The sequence below is a fragment of the Hemitrygon akajei genome, chromosome 12, assembly GCF_048418815.1.
Source record: "Hemitrygon akajei chromosome 12, sHemAka1.3, whole genome shotgun sequence".
NCBI lineage: Eukaryota > Metazoa > Chordata > Chondrichthyes > Myliobatiformes > Dasyatidae > Hemitrygon > Hemitrygon akajei.
Genome location: NC_133135.1, coordinates 45,952,419 through 45,973,373, shown reverse-complemented (window position 1 = coordinate 45,973,373; position 20,955 = coordinate 45,952,419). Strand labels below are relative to the sequence as shown.

At 40.9% G+C, this 20,955-nt stretch overlaps 1 protein-coding gene across 10 annotated transcripts in view; it reads left to right on the top strand.

Annotated features, from left to right (window-relative positions):
• Positions 1-19,324, top strand: part of elavl4 (ELAV like neuron-specific RNA binding protein 4) — an 86,522-nt gene extending 67,198 nt beyond the window's left edge. For 6 of the 10 annotated variants that reach the window (XM_073063029.1, XM_073063030.1, XM_073063035.1 and 3 more), the window contains 2 exons: positions 15,863-15,901; positions 16,889-19,324. In XM_073063029.1, coding sequence (XP_072919130.1) covers positions 15,863-15,901; positions 16,889-17,216 — 367 coding nt within the window. In that variant the 3' untranslated portion in view covers positions 17,217-19,324. The remainder of the gene's footprint in view (positions 1-15,862; positions 15,902-16,888) is intronic. The other 4 variants (XM_073063033.1, XM_073063036.1, XM_073063038.1 and 1 more) reach the window with 1 other exon arrangement.
• The last annotated feature ends 1,631 nt before the right edge of the window (positions 19,325-20,955 follow it).

Sequence of the window (20,955 nt, the reverse complement as noted above, 5' to 3'; positions counted from 1 at the left end):
GTTCTGGCCCATTCATTGACCTGCTTGCGGAGTCCGTGCCAAACGAACCGGTTGGCTACCAGCCGGACAGTTGTCCTGATGGAGGGGTGCGCTAAGTTATGAATGGAGTCGAAAACACGGCGCCGCCAGTTTGACGGGACGGGGCTGGCCGGTGGCGACGTCACAGAGTAGGGTCCTCTCACCTGGGCCTACGGGGAGCTGCAAGCCGGAGACTGCGGTTCTGTAACTCGGGATCTCCTCGTCTGCCTGCTGCGCCTCAAAGTCTACCCCTTGGGAAAGGGCATGAATGTTAGGGCGAGAGAGCGCGTCTGCCATGACATTGTCCTTACCCGAGACATCCGTCGTGTATTCAGAGATGTAGGACAGATGGCGCTGCTGGCGGGACGACCAGGGATCGGACACCTTCATGAACGTAAAGGTAAGCGGCTTGTGGTCTGTGAACGCGGTGAAGGGCCTACCTTCTAAGAAGTACCTGAAATGCTGGATTGCCAGGTATAGCGCCAACAGTTCCCGGTCGAAAGCACTGTATTTGAGCTCGGGTGGCAGCAGGTGTTTGCTGAAAAACGCCAGGGGTTGCCAGCGCCCCTCGATGAGTTGTTCCAGCACCCCACTGACTGCCGTGTTAGATGCGTCCACTGTGAGGGCGGTAGGGACGTCCATTCTGGGGTGCCCTAGCATCGCGGCGTTCACCAAGGCTTCCTCCATTTGAATGAAAGCAGCGGCGGACTCCTCGTCCCAGGCAATGTCCTTGCCCGGACCCGACAGCAAGGCGAACAGGGGGCACATGATTCGGGCAGCTGAAGGGAGGAAGCGGTGGTAGAAATTGACCATACCCACGAACTCCTGAAGGCCTTTGATTGTGGTGGGTCAGGGAAAATGGCGGACCGCATCTACCTTAGTGGGCAGAGGGGTTGCCCCGTCTGTAGTGATCCTGTGGCCCAGGAAGTCAATGGTGACGAGCCCGAACAGGCATTTGGCTGGGTTGATTGTTAGACTGTATTCACCCAGTCGGGCGTAGAGTTGACAGAGGTGGGACAGATGCTCCTGACGACTGCTGCTGGCTATGAGGATGTCGTCCAAATGCGAAGTCCAGGTCGCGTCCCACCGCGTCCATTAACCGCTGGAACGTCTGTGCGGCATTCTTCAGGCCGAACGGCATGCGGAGGAACTCGAAAAGGCCGAACGGGATGATGAGAGCCGTTTTGGGGACCTCGTCCGGATGCATTGGGATATGATGGTATCCTCGGACGAGGTCTACCTTGGAGAAGATCCGTGCGCCATGCAGGTTTGCTGCAAAGTCCTGAATGTGCGGCACAGGGTAGCGGTCCGGTGTGGTAGCCTCGTTCAGCCTGCGGTAGTCGCCACACGGTCTCCAGCCCCCTGACGCTTTGGGCACCATGTGCAGGGGGGAGGCCCATGGGCTGTCGGACCGCCGGATGATCCCCAATTCCTCCATCCTCTTGAACTCCTCCTTCGCCAGTCGGAGCTTGTCCGGGGGAAGCTGCCGAGCACGGGCGTGGAGGGGTGGTCCCTGGGCCGGGATGTGGTGCTGCACGCCGTGTCAGGGCATGGCTGCCGTGAACTACGGTGCCAGAACCGATGGGAAATCTGCCAGGACTCTGGTGAAGTCGTTGTCGGACAGCGTGATGGAGCCGAGGTGTGGGGCTGGCAACTGGGCTGCACCCAGGGAGAACGTCTGAAAGGTCTCGGCGTGAACCAGTCTCTTCCTGGGCAGGTCGACCAGTAGGCTGTGAGCCCGCAAAAAATCCGCGCCCAGAAGCAGTTGGGCTACGGCGGCCAGTGTGAAGTCCCACGTGAACCAGCTGGAGCCGAACTGTAGCTGCACCGTACGGGTGCCGTAGGTCCTTACCATGCTGCCGTTCATGGCCCTCAGGGGGGGACCCGGTGCCCTGTTGTGGGTGTCGTAACTCGTTGGAGGTAAAACGCTGATCTCGGCACCGGTGTCGACCAAAAAACGGTGTCCCGACCTCTTGTCCCACACATACAAGAGGCTATCCCAACGGCCAGCCGCCGTAGCCATCAGCGGCGGCTGGCCCTGGCGTTTCCCGGGAACTGGCAGGGCGGGCGACAACGGCGGGCTTTTGCGCCCCACCGCTGGTGGTAGAAACACCAGTGTTTGTTGGGCTCCCCACCCCTGCCTCTGGGGCTAGCAGGCTCTGCGGCCGGGCCTGGACTGGTTTGCTGCTGGGAGCGTGGCCTGTTGATCTGTGCGATGGACGCCCCACTCACCTTCTTGGCGTTCCACAGCAAGTTCGCCCGGGCTGCCACCTTCCGGGGGTCACTGAAATCCGTGTTGGACAGCAGCAGGCGTAAGTCCTCGGGCAGCTGCTCCAGGAATGCCTGCTCAAACATGAGGCAGGGTGTGTGTCCGCCGGCCAAAGACAACATCTCATTCATTAAAGCCGACGGAGGTCTGTCTCCCAAGACATCCAGGTGCAGTAAGCGGGCAGCTCGCTCGTGCCGTGAGAGTCCGAAAGTCCTTAGGAGCAGGGCTTTGAATTCCGTGTACTTGCCGTCCGCCGGGGGAGACTGTACGAATTCCGCAACCTGGGCCACTGTGTCCTGGTCGAGGGAGCTCACCACGTAGTAGTAATGGGTGTCCTCTGAGGTTATCTGCCGAACATGGAATTGGGCTTCTGCTTTCTGGAACCATAGGTGAGGTCGCAGCGTCCAGAAGCTTGGCAGTTTCAACGTAACCACATGAACAGATGCGGCGTCAGTCATCTCCGGTCCAAAATCGTTTGGACCGTCGGGGTCACCAATTGTAGCAGTGTGCTACACGCAGCGCTAAAATAACGACACAGAGTCAGTAAACTGCAATTAAAGATGATTTTATTCGAACTTCACAGCCTTGCTTTAAAGCCTCCCTCATCCCGCCCTCCCCGGGCACGGATGCTCTAAGGGACACGTACTCACAAACCCCCGCAGGCTTTTTTCCCTTTGTTGCGGACCTGGCCTTTGTGCCTGCGCGCTGGCTATTTGTGAGCCGGTTCGAGTGCGCTAGGAAGTGGGTCGCCACACCACCATATATACCACCGTTGCTGGTGAACCATCAAAATCTTCTTCATCAAATTAAAGGGGTGGGATGAGGGGGGCGCAAACAGTAAAGTGGAAAAGACTGAAAGGCTTCAGGGAACTTCACTTCTTTTAGAGAGTCTTCTATAACAACCTTAAGACCATTGTCCTAGCTTCAGACTTGCAAATACACCCATTTTCCAAATTTCCTGGACCAAAGTTCTTCCAAGGTGTTTTTTTCCTAATAAGAATATTGCAAGGCATGATTGGTTAGGTTACAAAAGGCTTAAGGGTATGAAATTCAGATTTATAGTGAATTCTTGATGAATTGTAAATTCGTATTGTATGTGTATGGATTGTTGTTTCAAACAGATACAAACATCTAAAACAAAAATGGAAAATCATTGGGAAAATAAACAATTAACATTTTAGGATAATTAGATTTAATCAGACCTCGTGTTTTTGTTGGGAAACAAGCTTATCTCCTAAAGTTATAAGAACACCAAATAGTGGTACTTGCAGGCATAGATTTTACACTTTCTATGGCTGTGATCCCAGCATTTTGATGCTATTGCCATCAAGTGGAACAGAACGTAGCCCTTTTTCAAAGTACCACTATTACCCTTACTACAAATAAATAGAGTTCAAACCTTGTAAACTGCTGCCCATTTCCAATGTCCTTTTGCTGTATAATTCCTGTCATCACCTGAACCATGCATGTTTCTCCTGCATCTCTTGAGGTTGAATCTTATCAATTGTGTTCCTAATTCTGTTTTGATGCCAGAACAACTCCAATTAAATTATTAAGTGGTGATCCTCTTTGGCCTTGACCATTACCATTCTTGTCATCCTCAACCTTTCAAAGATCTTTGACACGGTTGAAAATATAAATTCTCCAATTAACCAGACTTCAAGCTTTTGTCAAATTCCCTTGTCTGGTTTCCACTGTCATATTCAATTGTAGCAGGAATGTCATTCCTACTTGTCACTACACCTTTGTCTTTGAAATCCCACACATTTTGTGGTTCTTCCATGAAGAAGGAAGGACCAGAATGGTTAACTTTACTGAAAAGGAATAAATCACCTGATGCAGTTGAGAATAGTAAATGAGGAAACTGCAGAGGCTTCAGCCATCTGTAGATTTGGCATTACTTTCTGAGGGTTGGAAAACTGCAAATATTATGCATTTAGTTTTTAAAAAGTATGTAGGGATAAACCACATCAAAAGTCTTAAAACTTCAGTGATTAAAAGATTTATAAAAACAATGATTAGGGACAGAATTAGAAATCCTGTGCACTAATGTGGGTTTAGAGGCAGCTGGATGTAAGTTGTTAAAAACAAATTAATTCTAACAAACTACAGAATTCTGTGCTGAAGTAACAGGCAGGATTGATGAGGAAAATGGGGTTCATGTGTTATAGAAATGCAAGTAGTATTTGATAAAAGTACTATACAATATGCATCAAGAATGAAGTCCATAGGATAAAATGAGGTGTAGCAGCTTTGGAGAAAGTAGAAAGCAGTTTTGCCTATTTCCCAACTGCACTTAACATTTCTTCGTATGATGTGAAAGTAGTTTCTTCTTGTGCACTAATGGGGCCCAGAAGATAACCAAAGTGGGCAATCACAGAAGCCTTGAGATAGGGAGGGCTGAAAAGAGGGTTGTATCTCCCTGTCTACTTTGCACAGGTAGTAAATTCACTATAGCTTAGTTCTTGAACGTACTAGAACAGCAGTATCTTGTGTGTATGTGACCATCGTGGAAGCAGAACTCTACACTTCCTTCAATAAAACCTACAGCCAGCTGGTACATCTGAAGGCTTGTTGCTGTCAAAGTAATGCAGGTTGTACTCTTCAAGGTCATTCTAAGATTCTGTAGGTCAAGATTTCTCAGCTATCAGTACACGACCAGCTAAGTAGAGTTAACCACAGGTGAACTTGATGTTCACAGATCAAGAGGGTCTCTGGTCTGCTGCTTAAACTTGATCTTTGCAATCAAATCCTAAGAGAATGCATTTTATTATAATCAATGCACTCCATACCAGAATGCAGCATTTACTAATTAGGATTTTGTTCAATTAATGTGCTATAGATTTGCAACCATGTAGGGACATTACTCCAAGTGTCTGCAAAATATCTTGGCAGCTGACATTCCGTTATTTTTAGACTCTCCCTAATCTACTCCATACTTGATGGTTGAGGGAGTAGTGTGGAGTTCTGGGGCAGTGTAAAACAACAGCTGAAAATCTGGCTTATGAGAATGCAAACCCATCTTCCCACTAAAGATGTTGAGCAAACCCTTAGAATGCGGAATATGTTTTTTTTTGAGCCATGAACTCTGCTTCAACGGGCACCAGCTTGGATGTAAAGAGTGCTGATGGATTCTATACATCGCAGCACTGTGATGGTCGCAGATTCACATGAAGACACGAGTTGTTTGATTAGGAGTAGTTCTACCAAAACAAAGATTCAGCAAGGTCAGAGGAGCAGCATGTTGTTGTATGGACTACAGAGCTGCACTGATAGCCGTGACATTATTAACGTTTCAGCAGCTTTTGTTGAGATGGAAACTGCTTTGTACCTCAACCCCTTCTGTCAACACAAAGCAGTTAATAACTATTGTTAGGTTCTTTGTCTATCCCCTACTGCTTAGAGTCAATCCATGGTCTCCTCTTTCCACGTTTTAAAAGACCATTCAGAAAACTTCTTCAGGCTAGAAAATGGGCAGGCTTTCATGTATTGTACAGTCAGAGAAATTCAGCACAGAAGCAGGTGCTTCAGCCCATCGAATCTGTGTCAAGCTATAATTCTGCCTGGTCCATTGACCTGCAACGGGACCATAGCCCTCCATACTCTTACCATCCATGTACCTATCCAAACTTCTCTTTAATGTTAACAACTGAACCCACAGGTGGCTAATATAACCAGTGCTTTGACTTCAGTTTTCCTGATAACCTATTTGAAAAATTGTAAGATTGGTTAGACAGGACCTACCATGCACAAAGCCATGTTAACTATTCCTAATCAGTCCCTGTTTATCCAAATATTTATGCATTATGTCCAGTCCTTTAGAATACCTTCCAATAACTTGCCCACTAGTAATATCAAGCTCACCTCCCTATAATTTCCTGACTTATTTTTGGAGCCTTTCTTAAACAACAGAAGAACATTACTTATCCTCCAATCCTCTGGTGCTTCATCCATTGCGAAGGAGTCATTAAATATCTCTGCTGGGGCCTCTGCAATTTCTGCAGTAGCCTCCCACAAGAGCTGAGGGAACATCAATCCCTTATCCACCCTAATTTGCCTCAAGACCGGAAGCACCTCCTCTGTAATCCATATGCAATCCATGACCGCGCTGCTGTTTTGCCTCACTCCTATAGACTCTGTCCGTCTCGCGAGTAAATACATATGCAACAAACACCCCCACCTTTTCCTTGCATAGACAACCACACTGATTGTCAGGAAGACCAAGTTGCTATCATTTTGCTCTTAATTAATCTATTGAAGTCCTTGGGATTCTCCTTCATCATGTATGCTATGGTAACCTCATGCCTTCTTTCAGCCTCCTGATATTCTCTTGCATTTCTTGTACTCATCAAGTACCTCATCCATTCCTTGCTGCCTATACCTGATGTGCACCTCCTTCTTCTTTACCAAGGCCTCAATATCACTCAAAACCGGGATTCCCTTCACCTGTTAGTCTTGCTTTTTACTCTGACAGCAACATACAACTCTGTTCTCTCATAGTTTCACCTTCGAAGGCCTCCCACTTATCAAGCTGAAAACAACCCGCCCCAATCCGTGATCTGTCAAGTTGATCTCTTTCTGATAACATCAAGAATGGTCTTTCACCAATTTAAAGTAACAACCCAAGGACTAGAGCCACCCTCCATAATTATCTTGAAACTAAAGGAATTATGATCAATGGAATTGTGAGACACACAACAGAAATTTAACCTGTTTCTAGAATTCCTTGCTTCTTCTCCCTGGTGCTCAGGTGTAATACAACTCTGTTGGCTTCTGCAGAGCTACAGGACGATTGCTCAGATTAATGGGCTGTACAACCAGAGCTACAATGCTGCGGTTGCATGTATTTGCACTAACTTAGTTCTTAAACCAAAGTAAATAAGCCCTTAGCTGCTAGAAGTGAATTGTTCAAGGATCGCTACAGAGCAGTGCTTTCATTCTGTGCAAGCGTTCAGCTAAAGCCTACACGCAGACATCGTCATGCCTATTCTTTCCACAGCCAGTCATTTGCAGAGAAAGCCCTTCATAGTCAAAGTGAACTCTACCATTCTCATTGCAGAGACCATTGTGTGTGGCTGCACATCACCTACAATTTATTTTGGCTGTGTCTTCAGTAGTATCCTATTGTTTGATAGCTACCAAGATGTGGCATCAATATGTTGTCATCAACATCCCCCAGCACCTGCATCCAGCTGGACCGAGCTTGGAAGTTCTTGTACCACCCCCCCCCCCCCCAGTGTGCTTATAAGCCCTCTTCTAGTCTGTTCCATCAGCTCCTGCTTCCTTATGATGTATGAGACATCATGTGCAGCCCCACCCAATGTTTTATCAGCCTCACTGGTGGATCTGTGCTAATTTATAGAAGACCTACTGTAAATCACTCAATGGTGGATTTTTAAAATGACTTCCCATGAAGAAATTCTTCAACCTCCTCAAGGCATGTATCTTGCAGGATGGGTGAGGTCCTATTGAGATATTGCTGATGTAAATTAGAATTTTGAAGGTAAGAATGCTTTTTATTTTAAACAAAATCTCTTTTCATTCATTATTGGCATCCAATGTAGAAGAGTGATCTTTGAGTGCACTAGGTAAAGGTGAGGCTTCTATCTGCCTGTCTCCGTTGAAGGTGTATCCCACTTGTAATTCCAATAGCCTGGGTTATCGCCTTCACTGACTTATTACTGGAGGAGCTCCTCACTTCAACTGCCTTTATAGATGTTTGCAGTCTTAAAAGAATCCGCTGGGTGAAACCAAACAATCAGTTATCTGAACTTAGGTTAAATGAGGTATCTGCTGATGGTGCCATTGAATAAGGTAGGTGCATACATAGTAATATGAATAGGAGCTAGAAATAATTTCAACACGTATACAAGGAAGGCCAAGCTGTTTTGTGGAGTGAAGTGCTGAAGTAGGACAGAACATCATAACGTGGCTGAATATGCCACTGTGTTCCACTTTGCTCTTAATTCCTACACACATCTCACATCATGTACTTGTTATTGGATGTTGGCTGCTTTGTCCTGTGGCCATTAAAGATCACACACAAGTTTCCACATTCAACAAGACATTGCTTGAATTTGGAGGCAGTCCTTACCTGTTTACTTCCAATTTTTTTATGTGGCCAACTCCTTTAAATTCCTTTAAATAACCAAGATGAAATTGAGACCCCACAAACTTAGAAGAACAGTGAGAAAAGAAAAACTCTCATCAATTCCTCCACGCACATTCTCGCACCAAACCACACCATACTTCTAAATCTGTGTGTTTACTCTACCACAGTATGTCTAGGCCCCATGATCTTGAATTCCTTCCCACACTTTTCTTTTCAAATCAAGATTTTGCTCACCTATTTCTTTCTGTGGCTTGGTACTTATTTTACCTTATTACACTTATAGTGTTTCCTGGGGTAAAAGAAACATTTTTGTTTCAGATATGAAGTTACAGAGTATACTGCACAAATGCCTTGCTTTAGGAGGTGAATTCTATTGATGTTCTGAAGTAACAGATCTGAGTGTAGTTTAAATTTTAACTGCGATATACTGTATATTTATGTATTGATTTGAAGACACTCAATGAAAATGATCTATCATGGTGCCTCTTTGCAGAAGAAAATTGAATAAAATGTCCAACAAGCCAGAGAGGAAAAAAAATTATATCCTTCAATCCAGGACCTTATGGCAAAGATATTTCTGTCTAACTTTTAAGGTCTATTCTAAGCTATTTGCTCGTTTGGTGTTTTTAACTCCTTTATTTTGGTGTTATGAATCATTTTTTGCACCCATAATAGACAATTACTTCAGATACAATCCCAAGATAAGGTCAGATATATAGTGGGCGGCGCAGTAGCATAGCAGTTAACATAATACTTCTCTACGGAATTCAGCTCCCACCACTCTCTCTGAGGAGTTTGTACATCCTTCCATGACCACATGGGTTTCCTCCATGTGCTCCAGTTTCTTCCCACATCCCCAAAAACATTACAGCTTAGGTTAGTAAGTTGTGGCATGCTGTGTTGCTGCTGGCAGCATGGCGATACTTGCTACTGTAGTCCTATGTAAGCAGAACAGGGAATTGTTAAGGTTTTGCAAAGCATTTACACACATTGTAATACTTGCATAATTAGCAACTTCTTGGATCACATTCCACACAAAAGGCAGATGTTCCACTTTTCCCAGATCACTGAATGCCTGCAGAGAGTATACTTCTGTTTCCAGTTATAGTGTTTCAGGAAGCTATGCTTCAGCACAGGGCCTTTCACAGCACTAGCGGTATTCTGCACTATTCTCCCACTTTTCATAATTGCATAAGGCATGGGACCAGAATTAGGCCATTCGGCCCATTGTGTCTTCTCCACCATTCCTTCATGGTGGAGCAGACTCTATTATTATCCCTTTAAACCCCAATGTCTTGCTTTCCCCTTGTAACCTTTGATGCCCTGACTAATCAAGAGACTATCAACCTCCACTTTAAATATACTTAATGACTTGGTCTCCACAGCTATCTCTGGCAATGAATTTCAAGGTTCACTACCCTGTGGCTCAATAAATTCCCCATTGTCTATGTTTTAAATGGATTCTGAGGCTGTGCCCTCTGTGCTAGACTCCCCCACTACAGGAAACATCCTCTCCACATCCAGTCTATCTAAGCCTTTCAATATTCAATAGGTTTCCATGAGATTTCTGTCCCCCCACCCCCATTCTTCTAAATTACAGTGAGTGCAGGCCCAGAGCCATCAAACATGCTTCATGTGTTAACCCTTTCATTCCAGAATCATTCTCATGAACCTACTTTGGGCCCTCTCCAATGCTAGTACATGATAGATATGGGAGCCCAAATGTGTTCAAAACACTCAAGTGTGGTCTGGTCAATGTCTTATAAATCTTCAGCATTAAATCCTTGCTTTTATACTCTAGTCCTCTTGCAAGTCCCTTTGCAGTTCTGATTTTTCAGTTTTCTCCCCACTTAGAAAATAGTTCATGTCTTTATTCCTTCTACCAAAGTGCATGACTATACACTTCCCTACACTGTATTCCACCTACCACTTCTTTACCCATTCTCCTAATCTGTCTCAGGTCTTTCTGTGGACTCCCTGTGTCCTCAACACTATCTGCCCCTCCTCCTATTTTCATATCATCCACAAATTCGGCCACAATTCTGTCATCCAAATCATCGGCCTATAATGTGAAAGCAGTGGTCCCAACACTGACACCTATGAAACTTCACTAGTCATCGGCAGCCAACTAGAAAAGGCTCCCTTTATTCCAACCCTTTGCCTCCTACCAGTCAGCCATTTGTCTATCTATTCTAGTATATTTCCTGTGATCCCATATGTTCTTACCTTGTTCAGCAACCTTATGTGCGGCAGCTTGTCAAAGGCCTTCAGAAAATCCAAGTACACAACATCCACTGCCTCTCCTTGTCTATTCTGCTTGTATTTCCTCAAATAATTCCAAGAAATTAGTAAGGCAAGATTTCGCTTAAGGAAACCATGCTGACTTTGGCCTATTTCATCATGTGCCTCCAAGTACCCTGAAACCTCAACCTTAGTAATGGACTCCAACATCTTCCTGACCAGAGATAAGCTAAATGGCTTTTAATCTCCTTTCTTCTGCCTTCCTCCCCTCTTAAGAGTGGAGTCGGATTTGCTATTTTTCAGTCCTCCAGAAACATTTCAGAATCTCGTGATTCTTGAAAGATCATTGCTAATGTCTCCACAATCTTTTCAGCTACCTCTTTTAGAACCCTGAGGTGTAGTCCGTCTGGTCCAGGTGACTTGTCTATCTTCAAACCATTCATCTTCCCTAGCATTTTTTCCTTAGTAATAGCAACTACACTCATTTCTGCCCCTGGCATTCTTGAATTTCTGGCTTACTGCTGGTGTCTTCCACAATGAAGACTGATGCAGAATACTTATTAAATTCATCCACCATTCCTTTGTCACCTATTACTACCTCTCCAGCATCATTTTTCAGCTGTCTGATATCCACTCTCACCTCTCTATTGTTCTTGTATATGGAAAAAAAATTGGTATTCTCTTTTATATTATTAGCTAGCTTACCTTCATATTTCAGCTTTTATCTCCTTATGTCCTTGTTAGTTGCCTTCTGTTGATTTTTAAAAGCTTCTCCATCCTCCAGCCTCCCTCTGATTTTTGCTATATTATATTCCCTCTCATTTGCTTTTATGCTGTCGTTGACTTTCCTTGTTAGCCACAGTTGCGTCATCCTCCCTTTAGAATACAGTACTTCTTCATTTTTGGGATGTATTTATCCTGCACTTTCCAAATTGATCCCGGAAACATTCCAGTTATTGCTCTTCTGGTGTTCCCTTCCAATCAACTTTGGCCAACTCATTTCTTATGCCTCTGTAATTCCCTCTACTCTGAAGTAATGCTGATACATCTGACTTTAGTTTCTCCCTCTCAAACTTGTAGGGTGAATTCTATCATATGCTAACTGCCTCTACCATTTCTCTGTTTCCATCCCCATTGTGGTTACCCTCTCAACCATTCTCGTTTCCTCAACTGGCCATCAACTCCTTCTAGTTCCGCTCCTCCTTCCCTACCTTCCCTTCCATGATCCACTGTCCTCTCCTATTAGATCCCTTTTTCTTTAACCCTTTACCTTTTCCACCTAACCCTTCCGGATTCTTACTTCATTCACCCTCCTCCATTCAGCCATCTTCCCTTCACCTGTTTTCACCTATCACCTACCAGCTTGTACTCCTTCCCTTCCCCTCCTCTCTCCTCACCCCCCCCCCCACCCAAACTTTTTATTCTAGCTTCTGTTCTCTTTCTTTCCGGTCCTGATGAAGGGTCTCGGTCCAAAACGTGGACTGTTTATTCCCCTCCATAAAGGTTTTTCTCAGTTCCACTGAACAGGGCAGAGATGATGGTCTTAGACATGCAAGAAAAAAAGATTGCCTGGAAAAAAAAAAGCACTTATATCAGTTGGCTTAATACCTGCTGAGGTAAAACAACTGATGAGTGGGCTTCCAGCCTGCCATCTTCTTTTGGGGTTAGGACAACTCCAGGAACACAGAATGCAAGCTGACACAAAAATATCCAGCCTCTGTAAAATTATTGAAAACTTAACCATTTGCCTTTCTGGCTATGGATTCTGTTGAGGAATCTGGTATTTCTTTAGGTTGATGGGTGGACTGATTGGAATTGGACTTTTAAGTTGTCACATATTCTCTACAATCTGCTGTCCTAGTGAATAATGCATGCAGCGAGCCTTTGCTCATTCATCACCCTCTTCAGTACCTGCCTTGGACTATTGACGGCAGCTGGATCAGACTGTACCAACAGCAGCCAAGCTGCAGTGCTTCCCAGATGGACTCTGTGAGTCAAGCACATAAAGTCAGTACGAGCTTCACATGAAAAGTAGGCTTGAGCAAAATCAAACTTTTAATACTGGAGATAAGCAGTCAATCTAGGAAATTTTGCTTATAAGAAAAGAAACTTCATTTGCTTATTGAGAAAATGGTAAATGGAATAGAGTAGGCAATTAAATTTATTATCAATAAATTTAGCATTTCGGTCTTTACTCTGATTTTACAAAAGCTTCCAGTCTCCATTGTCAGCAATGTAGTTAATATGGAACCTGACTAAGTGTTTTCTGTGTTTATTTTTAAACAAGATGGAAGGAATGATGCTAGTATGCCTCCAGGCATCTGAAAGTCAGTACCAGTAGACTTACAGTATGATTACAGATATTACATTTCTTGCTCAGTTTTCTTGCTTACCTTTCCTGGCAATTGTCATGTAACATTGCTGGAAAGTTCATCTATTGGAATAGTTGAGTACCATAGGACATAAGCATTGAGTTGCATATGTACTATATGTGAATCTTGTCTGTGAAAACAAACTATTTGAATATTAACTGAGTTGTCACTTTTCCTACTCACTGTACTGTAAAAGCTTCTACAAGTATGTAAAAAGTAAAAGATTAGTGAAAACAAATGTAAGTGCCTTGCAGCCAAAAATGGGTGAATCTATAATGGGAAACAAAGAAATGCAGAGCAACTAAATCAACGCAGACCATCCCTGGACTTACAGACACTGGTACATTTGAACACTCGCTCTTAATGCTAAATACAGAACTTTGGCATATATGCTGTTCATGCATTTACTCTTATGAACAGCAGACCTAGTCTCTTCTCTTCATGTTTTGTAATTGTTCTTTCTTATCAGTCTTACAAATTTTATGCCATTTATTATAATACTGTGGAGATGTGGTTACCATGTTGAGTTATTTTTGAATATTTTCTGACTTGCAGGCAACAATGGCTTCAGGATGTTTCTAAAACTGGAACTCATTCATAATACTGGGAGATTGATTCCATCCTCTCAAGAGGACACAACTTCCTAGAAATACTAGGGATTCAAGAGTCTAATTAAAAGGAATTAAAGGAAATTTATTTTAAATAAAATGTGATAAAGAAAGTAATGGAATAGAAAGCCAATAGATCCCCAGGGCATTTGAGAGTAGAAAAGTGGTAGGCATTAAAATTGTGGACGCATTCTTTGTAATCTTCCAAAGTTGAACTAGGATCATGTAATTCTCTGCCATAGAAAGTATTGGAAGCCAATTTGTTGAATGTACTTGCAGAATACACTTAAGGAGGTAGGTAGATTTTAAAATACTAAACACTTTCAAGTGTATAGGGCGAGAGTATCAATGTGGTGTCGAGGTACCCATGATTATATTGAATGGTGGAGCAGACTGAAAAGGCTAAATGGCCTATTCTGCTTGCATTTTTCTATTTCAAAAAAAACAATAATACTGTCAAAAGCATACTGGAGAAGGGGCACCGAGTAGTGCTGAATGTAAACCTTGTACATTCTTTGCTGTGACTCCTTAATGGACTGCATCCTCCAGGAAAGGGAATATTCCCTTTAGTTGTTAAAAAGAGCCAATATCAAAATGTAAACCATCCTATTAACTTTGAGAAGTATTTACAAATCATGGTCCTGAAAGGCTTGGTTTCAAGTAATCTAGAAAACAGACTTTCCTTACATATCATGAATGCTGATTATACCACCTACAAGCTGCCTTCTTTAGAAGTTTTTTTAGGTGCTAGAAGTACTGTTCCAACAGTTCAACAATAACTTGCATTTATAAAATACTTTTCACATAGCAAAAACTTGCTTCTCAGCGGGATCTTGCAAAATTTGCTTGCAAGGTACTTAGAAAAGTGGAATGAGGGAAACTGGTCCAAAAGTGTCTAAGATTACAGGTCATAAACATGAGAAAGTCTGCAGATGCTGGAAATCCAAAGCAATGCACACAAAATGCTGGAATACAGGTAACAGATATGGAAAAGGCATAGCTACAAGTAAGATGAAGTGACAGAACCGTGCAATACTCTATGGAAATAGGCATCTTGGAATAGGATGTAACATCAGTGATATATACATAAAAATCTGGTTTGGTTTCAGATACTGTACCAGAAAGCTTGATAATCCGTAGCTAGAAAGTGAATCACATAAAAGGACCTGCAGGAGTACTAAGGTCTAAGTATTCATTACTACACCCTGGAACTTAATACTGATGTAGGAGTACCTGCAACAATCATGAAGACAGTTCACCATTACTGTCTCAAGAACAATTAGATGTCATAGTTCAAAATAAGTTTTCAATGGAAGAATCAATTGCAGATAATTCTATGCTTAAAACTAAATACAAAAGAAAATCAAATAACTGCAGGTGGTGGAAGTCTAAAATAACTGAACCTGCTAGAAATGCTCATCAGGTCAGGCATCATTTGTGGAGAGAGAAAAGAATCTTCCAAACTGGAGAGCAGGAGAAGTGTTTAACAGAGCGACAAAGCTAAAAATCTGACTAGAAGTATTTAGGCGAGCAGCTACTGGAAAACTAAATGTGAATTGAGGTGCTACAACACCTTTAACAGTCTGCAAAGGCATAGACTACAGAGTTTATTTTGTGAGAAGTTGACTTGCATCTTTCCTGAGAGAACTATTAACATTATTATCTAACATGGGACAGAGAAGGGAGATTTACTTACGTGAATATCACAATGAAAACTGGATTTTGAAATTCTGTTGCAAATTATGCATCTTGGAGGTTCTCACTACATTGTGAGATTAGGGCTTACAGGTTTTCATGAAATTGTCACCTGTGTCTAGCAGGTGCTTCAGACAAGCCTCGGTTAAAATTCCAGGCAATAGTAATTAAGTAGTTAGTTTCCTATATCAAGGACAACCTGCCAGCAATACTTCTAAGTATAGATGTGATTAAAATCATTCTGATACTTATACAAGATCACTTTGTATCAACCAATGATCATTTAAGTACAATCCAGTTTAGATGAAAGCATGAGTGTTTTATTGTAAAGTTTCAAATGTACCTAGTATATAGGCTTTAGTGCTATTGATAAAATAGAAATTGGTCCAACTGCACAGAATTGAAAAACTGACTGGGGCAGAAATGGTTAATAGTTTGTGCTTTGGTAGTTCTAGATTTCTTGCTTAAACTGGACCATTTAGCAGGCGTTCCATTGAATGAGTTGCCATCTGTGAAACATTAACCAAAGGACTCCTTCTCTTTTCAGACTGGACAATTTGCTTAATATGGCCTATGGTGTAAAGAGGTAATTAGAACTCCACAGACTGCCAGATGTCCATATTGGCACAGATGTTGCTAATTTATTTTGACTAACATTTTAATTTCTTTCCACCAGCATGTTAAACTTTTGTTTCAGAGTTCAATTCATTTGGTTCTTTAAAAAAGATCCATAACTCTTGTTTGCACACTTCTTTAATTTGCAGGTTGTTCGATTTAGTTGATTCAGGTGCAACAGCTGCGAAAAGACTGATCAGCAAGTAGATTGGCCACTGCTGCTGTTTAGAACTCAATGGGATCCCATAAACATGCATTAATCTTCTAAAAAGTATTTATCTTTTTCCAAAGATATCTCTTATTGGAAATGTTAGTATTTTCATTCGTTTTTCAATTAAATAATGAAGGCTGTATGCACCTCTATCACCATGTTTGGAGTTTTTACAGTTTAGTGCTTTCCAGTTTTTTTTCTATTTCATCAGTAAGACTAAATTGCATTCTGGTTTGTGAGAGCTTCAAACACAGAATAGTGAATTTAAGGTGAGACTGAGACTTTAATTTTTAAGCAAGATATATACATATTATGGGAGAGGGGTATTGGAACAGAAGTAACAAATCATTGATATAACACAAATTTAGACTATTTTTGTCATATTTTCAATAATTTACATAACCACTATCCACAAACTTCAACCCAAATACCTGTACGTTTTAAAACTGAGTTTGAAGCCTCGACAAGCTTTAATATTCACAATGATTTCTGAATTTTTACAAACTTTCTCAAAAATTACATCAAATATATATTAAAATACTAACTATAAACAGCCTAAATGGATGCAAGAAAATTTGAGCAGATTATTGGGTTAATACTGTATAAAAATATCATAGCATTTAATATAAAGAATCTTAACCATAAAGTGTTAAAACTTGATTAAATTTTATGTTAAAATATATCTGATGTGACAAATGCAACAAATATAGTTTTATTTTATCTCAAGGCAACAATTTATTTTGACAGATTTTCACCCATCACTATCGATGGCATGACAAGTCTTGTAGGAATGAATATTCCTGGACATACTGGAACAGGTTGGTGTATCTTCGTCTACAACCTCTCTCCTGACTCAGATGAAAGTGTTCTCTGGCAGCTTTTTGGACCATTTGGGGCAGTAAACAATGTCAAGGTCATTCGTGATTTTAATACAAACAAATGCAAGGGATTTGGGTTTGTCACCATGACAAACTATGATGAGGCAGCCATGGCAATTGCAAGCCTGAATGGATACCGCTTGGGTGATAGAGTTCTGCAAGTATCATTTAAAACCAACAAAACCCACAAATCTTGAAGTACCTATTTAGTGTCACATCAAGAACAAATGGAACTTTAAAAGGCTTATATTGAAAATGGACTTAATAAGCCATTGTCACCTGAGTATTAACATAAAATATTCTGTGATGAAGCAGGAAATGATTTTATAATGCTAGAAAACTTTGATGCATTGAATGTTCTTTCATAGCTGTTGTTGTTCAAAATATACATAGATAACATGTGCAGGAATTTTTACACAGCCTGCTACCTTTCCTACCTTCTTTGAAGGTAGATCTTTTTAAGTCATCCATCCACAATTTTAAAATATGAAGAAAATTTGACATTTTTACAAAAAGTAAATCTCAAAACAGAATACATCTAAATTGATTAACTAAAACAGCACCCCCACCACCCCATTATTCAAAGACACAGATCTGCTGATGCGCTTTTGCAGATGTTTTGTTACTCCCTTTTCTTTGTATCATGTAAACGTAAAATATTACCTGGATGGGAAAGGGAAAAGGGGGATACCTGATGACATAACTTAAACAATGTTGCCAAAGAGTTGGTCTCTTTGCTGAAAATGGGTTTCAAAAGATCTATTTTTATATAAAAAAAGGAATTTTTACAGGATCTGGATTTGAAAATGAATATTTTGACTGACTAATACAGGGGAAAAGAACAATTTTGTCACATTCATACTGTACTGATACTTTTTAGGATCAAGATGTATGTTTAAATTTGGGCTGTAGATTGTTTTTCTGAACAATGGGAAAAAAACAGATGATGTTCATATCTTTCGTAACAAAATAGCAGGGAGTAATCTCCCCAGGCACACAGTTCCCCACAGTCAAAACCCAAAAGCAAGGAGATTCGTTGCTAGACATTTTTTTAAGTCATCAGTAAGAGGCAATGTCATAAAATTGCTGGGTTTTTTTCCTAAAATAAATGCCAAAACTTCCTTGAAGCAGTAGGTAGGTGCTAATGAGATTACATATCTTGACTCCAAATGAAAATATTTCTTGTTTTATTCGTATTGATGTTACTTGTTTGTGTTGAATTTGTTGATGACTTTGATTCCATTTTAGCCTTCAGTATTCCATTTTGGCAAACAGCATATGATTAGCATTTGTGTCATTTTACCAATTATTTATTTTGTTGCTGATCTGATGCATACTGCCAAACCAAATTTAGCTAGTTGGTTACAATATCTAATAGAAAAATGCTTCCTATATTTGTGTCTATTTCTTATGTACATAAAGATTGATTTAATTTTATTTCTAGGTTATAAGAACTTGGTTGTTTTGTTACAATGGCAAAATGGTTCCAAATGATACTGTGAAACTAAAGTATCTAAATATTTACTAGTGCAGAAATTCAAAATATTGTTTAATATATTGTCATGTTGGTTGTGAATATCTTTTAATATTAGGGATGGACAAATTGCTTTTATTTTCCATTATGCAGAGAGCTAAGGGAACAAAATGGCTGAGGGAGTCCGCTCCTTTGTCCAGTGCACTGATAATTTTAGTTATGTTGTGCTTGTAAGAGTGAAAAGGTCATGCTCTTCCCTGGATACTAGAAAAGTAACTCGCTATGCATAATATAGTCGATAGTTAAATTTGCTATTGCTTTTGGCTTGTTAATAACCTTTTCAATAAAGTTGTCTTATTAGTATCGTTGTTATGGTTAATGTGCTTATTTTGTGCATTTTTCAATGCTAAACCCACTAATTGCATGTAGAGGAAATACTTTTACATTGAAGATGGACTTACAATGAGCAAGTGTGCAAGCATATAATGCATTACTTTAAAAATGTTAAACTAAAATTTTAACAGAACCCTCAAACAGTATTCAGGGATTATATTATATTACAACTGCTGTAAATGAGCTGAATTGCTGGGAGAGTTTGCTGTATTTACTAAGCATTAGTGGGGAAGGCATGTAAATTTTTCTCTACAATGTGTTTGTTTATTAAAATATTTCTAGGACCAGGCAGTAAAATTTCACTAATTATGAATGACTTAAATGTTAGCATAGCTAATTTAGATTATTTCTGAAACAGCTGTAAATGTTTTTTCATAAAACTGTTGTGTTGAATTATTTGTACTTTTAATGTCAAACAATAAACTGACGTGTGCATAATACAGTGCCCTAGTTGCTATATTTCTATGGTCTTGACTTGTTGACTGCTAGATCTTTGGATTTTCAGAAGCCTAGAGATATTTTCTGTAATGATTTGTTGCATGTTTGGCGTTACTGCCATGGCTCTTAACATCTAAGTATGACGATAAATTAGTCTGAGGAGCTGAAGAGGAAAATAATTGACATCATTACTCAGAAACCATCACTACAGTCAGTGATGGCTGTGGAACACGTCAAAAATCACATGCTTAGACACCCTTTTTTTGTGTTTTAATTGTGTACAGTAATAAAGCCTAAAAGGATTCCCAACAAAAGTTTATGAGGTTTGCTAAAAAGACAAAATAAACCATTCTAGATTAGTTCACCAACTGGAATATGTGGTAAAACTGTACTTGTGTAGATTCCACAAGTACTAGAATGAACATAGCTTCTGTGCACCTCAGAAGGGCAACAATCTTTAAAGGTGCAGCAAGGTACTAGAAATATGGAAATAAATAAAGCTTTAAGCTAGATGGGGATAGCTGCAGGTTTAAGTTTAAGACTGTTTAATGTAATTTCCTGTACACAAGTGTAAGGAAAACAGAATAATTGTTTCTCCAGATCCAATATAGCCCAAAAAAAAGAACAATAATAATTATAAAAAGCTCACAATAAATATAAATACATAAGATTGATTATATGTCCAGAATAAATAATAAAGTAGTGGTGGAGGTGTTGATTAGTCTTGCTGCTTGGGGAAAGTGTTTTTGAGTCTAGTGGTCCTGGTGCGAATGTTACACAGCCTCCTCCCTGATGGGAGTGGGGCAAACAATCCATGAGCAGGGTGTATGAGATCCTTCATGATCTTACTGACTTAAAGAGATACATCATTCCTCATCGGTTAGATACAGAGCACCAGTGTCACCTGGGATACTCATTCAATTACTGGGGAACGCTGTTGTATTAAGGATTAGAAAGCAGAGACTTTGTCTGGACTATAATTAGAATAATTATAATTAATAGATTCCTTTAGAAAAGTGCTGTGTGGCAGAGTGCTTAGCACTACTGTCTCACAAATCCAAGATGCTAGGTGCAAATTGCATATGCTTTCTATGACCACATGGGCTTCCTCCAACTGCTTTGTGTTTATTCCATTTCACACGATGTGCTAGGTGGTCAGTTAATTGCTGTAAATAAGCCCTAATGTACTGTAGTGATTGATGAATGCAATAAAACATCTCTATCACTTATAACCACTGCAGTCACTGCCTTCCTCTGTTGGGAAATACAGCGAGTGATATTCTGCATTGATTTCCCGCCAAACTGCTACACTTGCTTCTGCTATGCATCAGTCTGTACCTGAGGGCTATTTCTAAATATAGCAGATTTTCAGAGTTCCACTGTATACAAATTGATTTCTTTGTGAATTCTGTGACCATTGAGAAAGATTGCTGAGATCTGCTATAAATACTTGGAAAGACACTGTGGCGTGGAATTGAGAGTCAAGCTGACTTTGACTTCCACGATAAGAGCAATCCACGTACAAGAGTACAGCTTTATTTTTCCTGCCACATTTTGTATTTCTTAGTATTTACTGCCTTGGAAAATTTAAACCTGTGAAGCATAAAGTACAAATTGTATCTATTATTTTC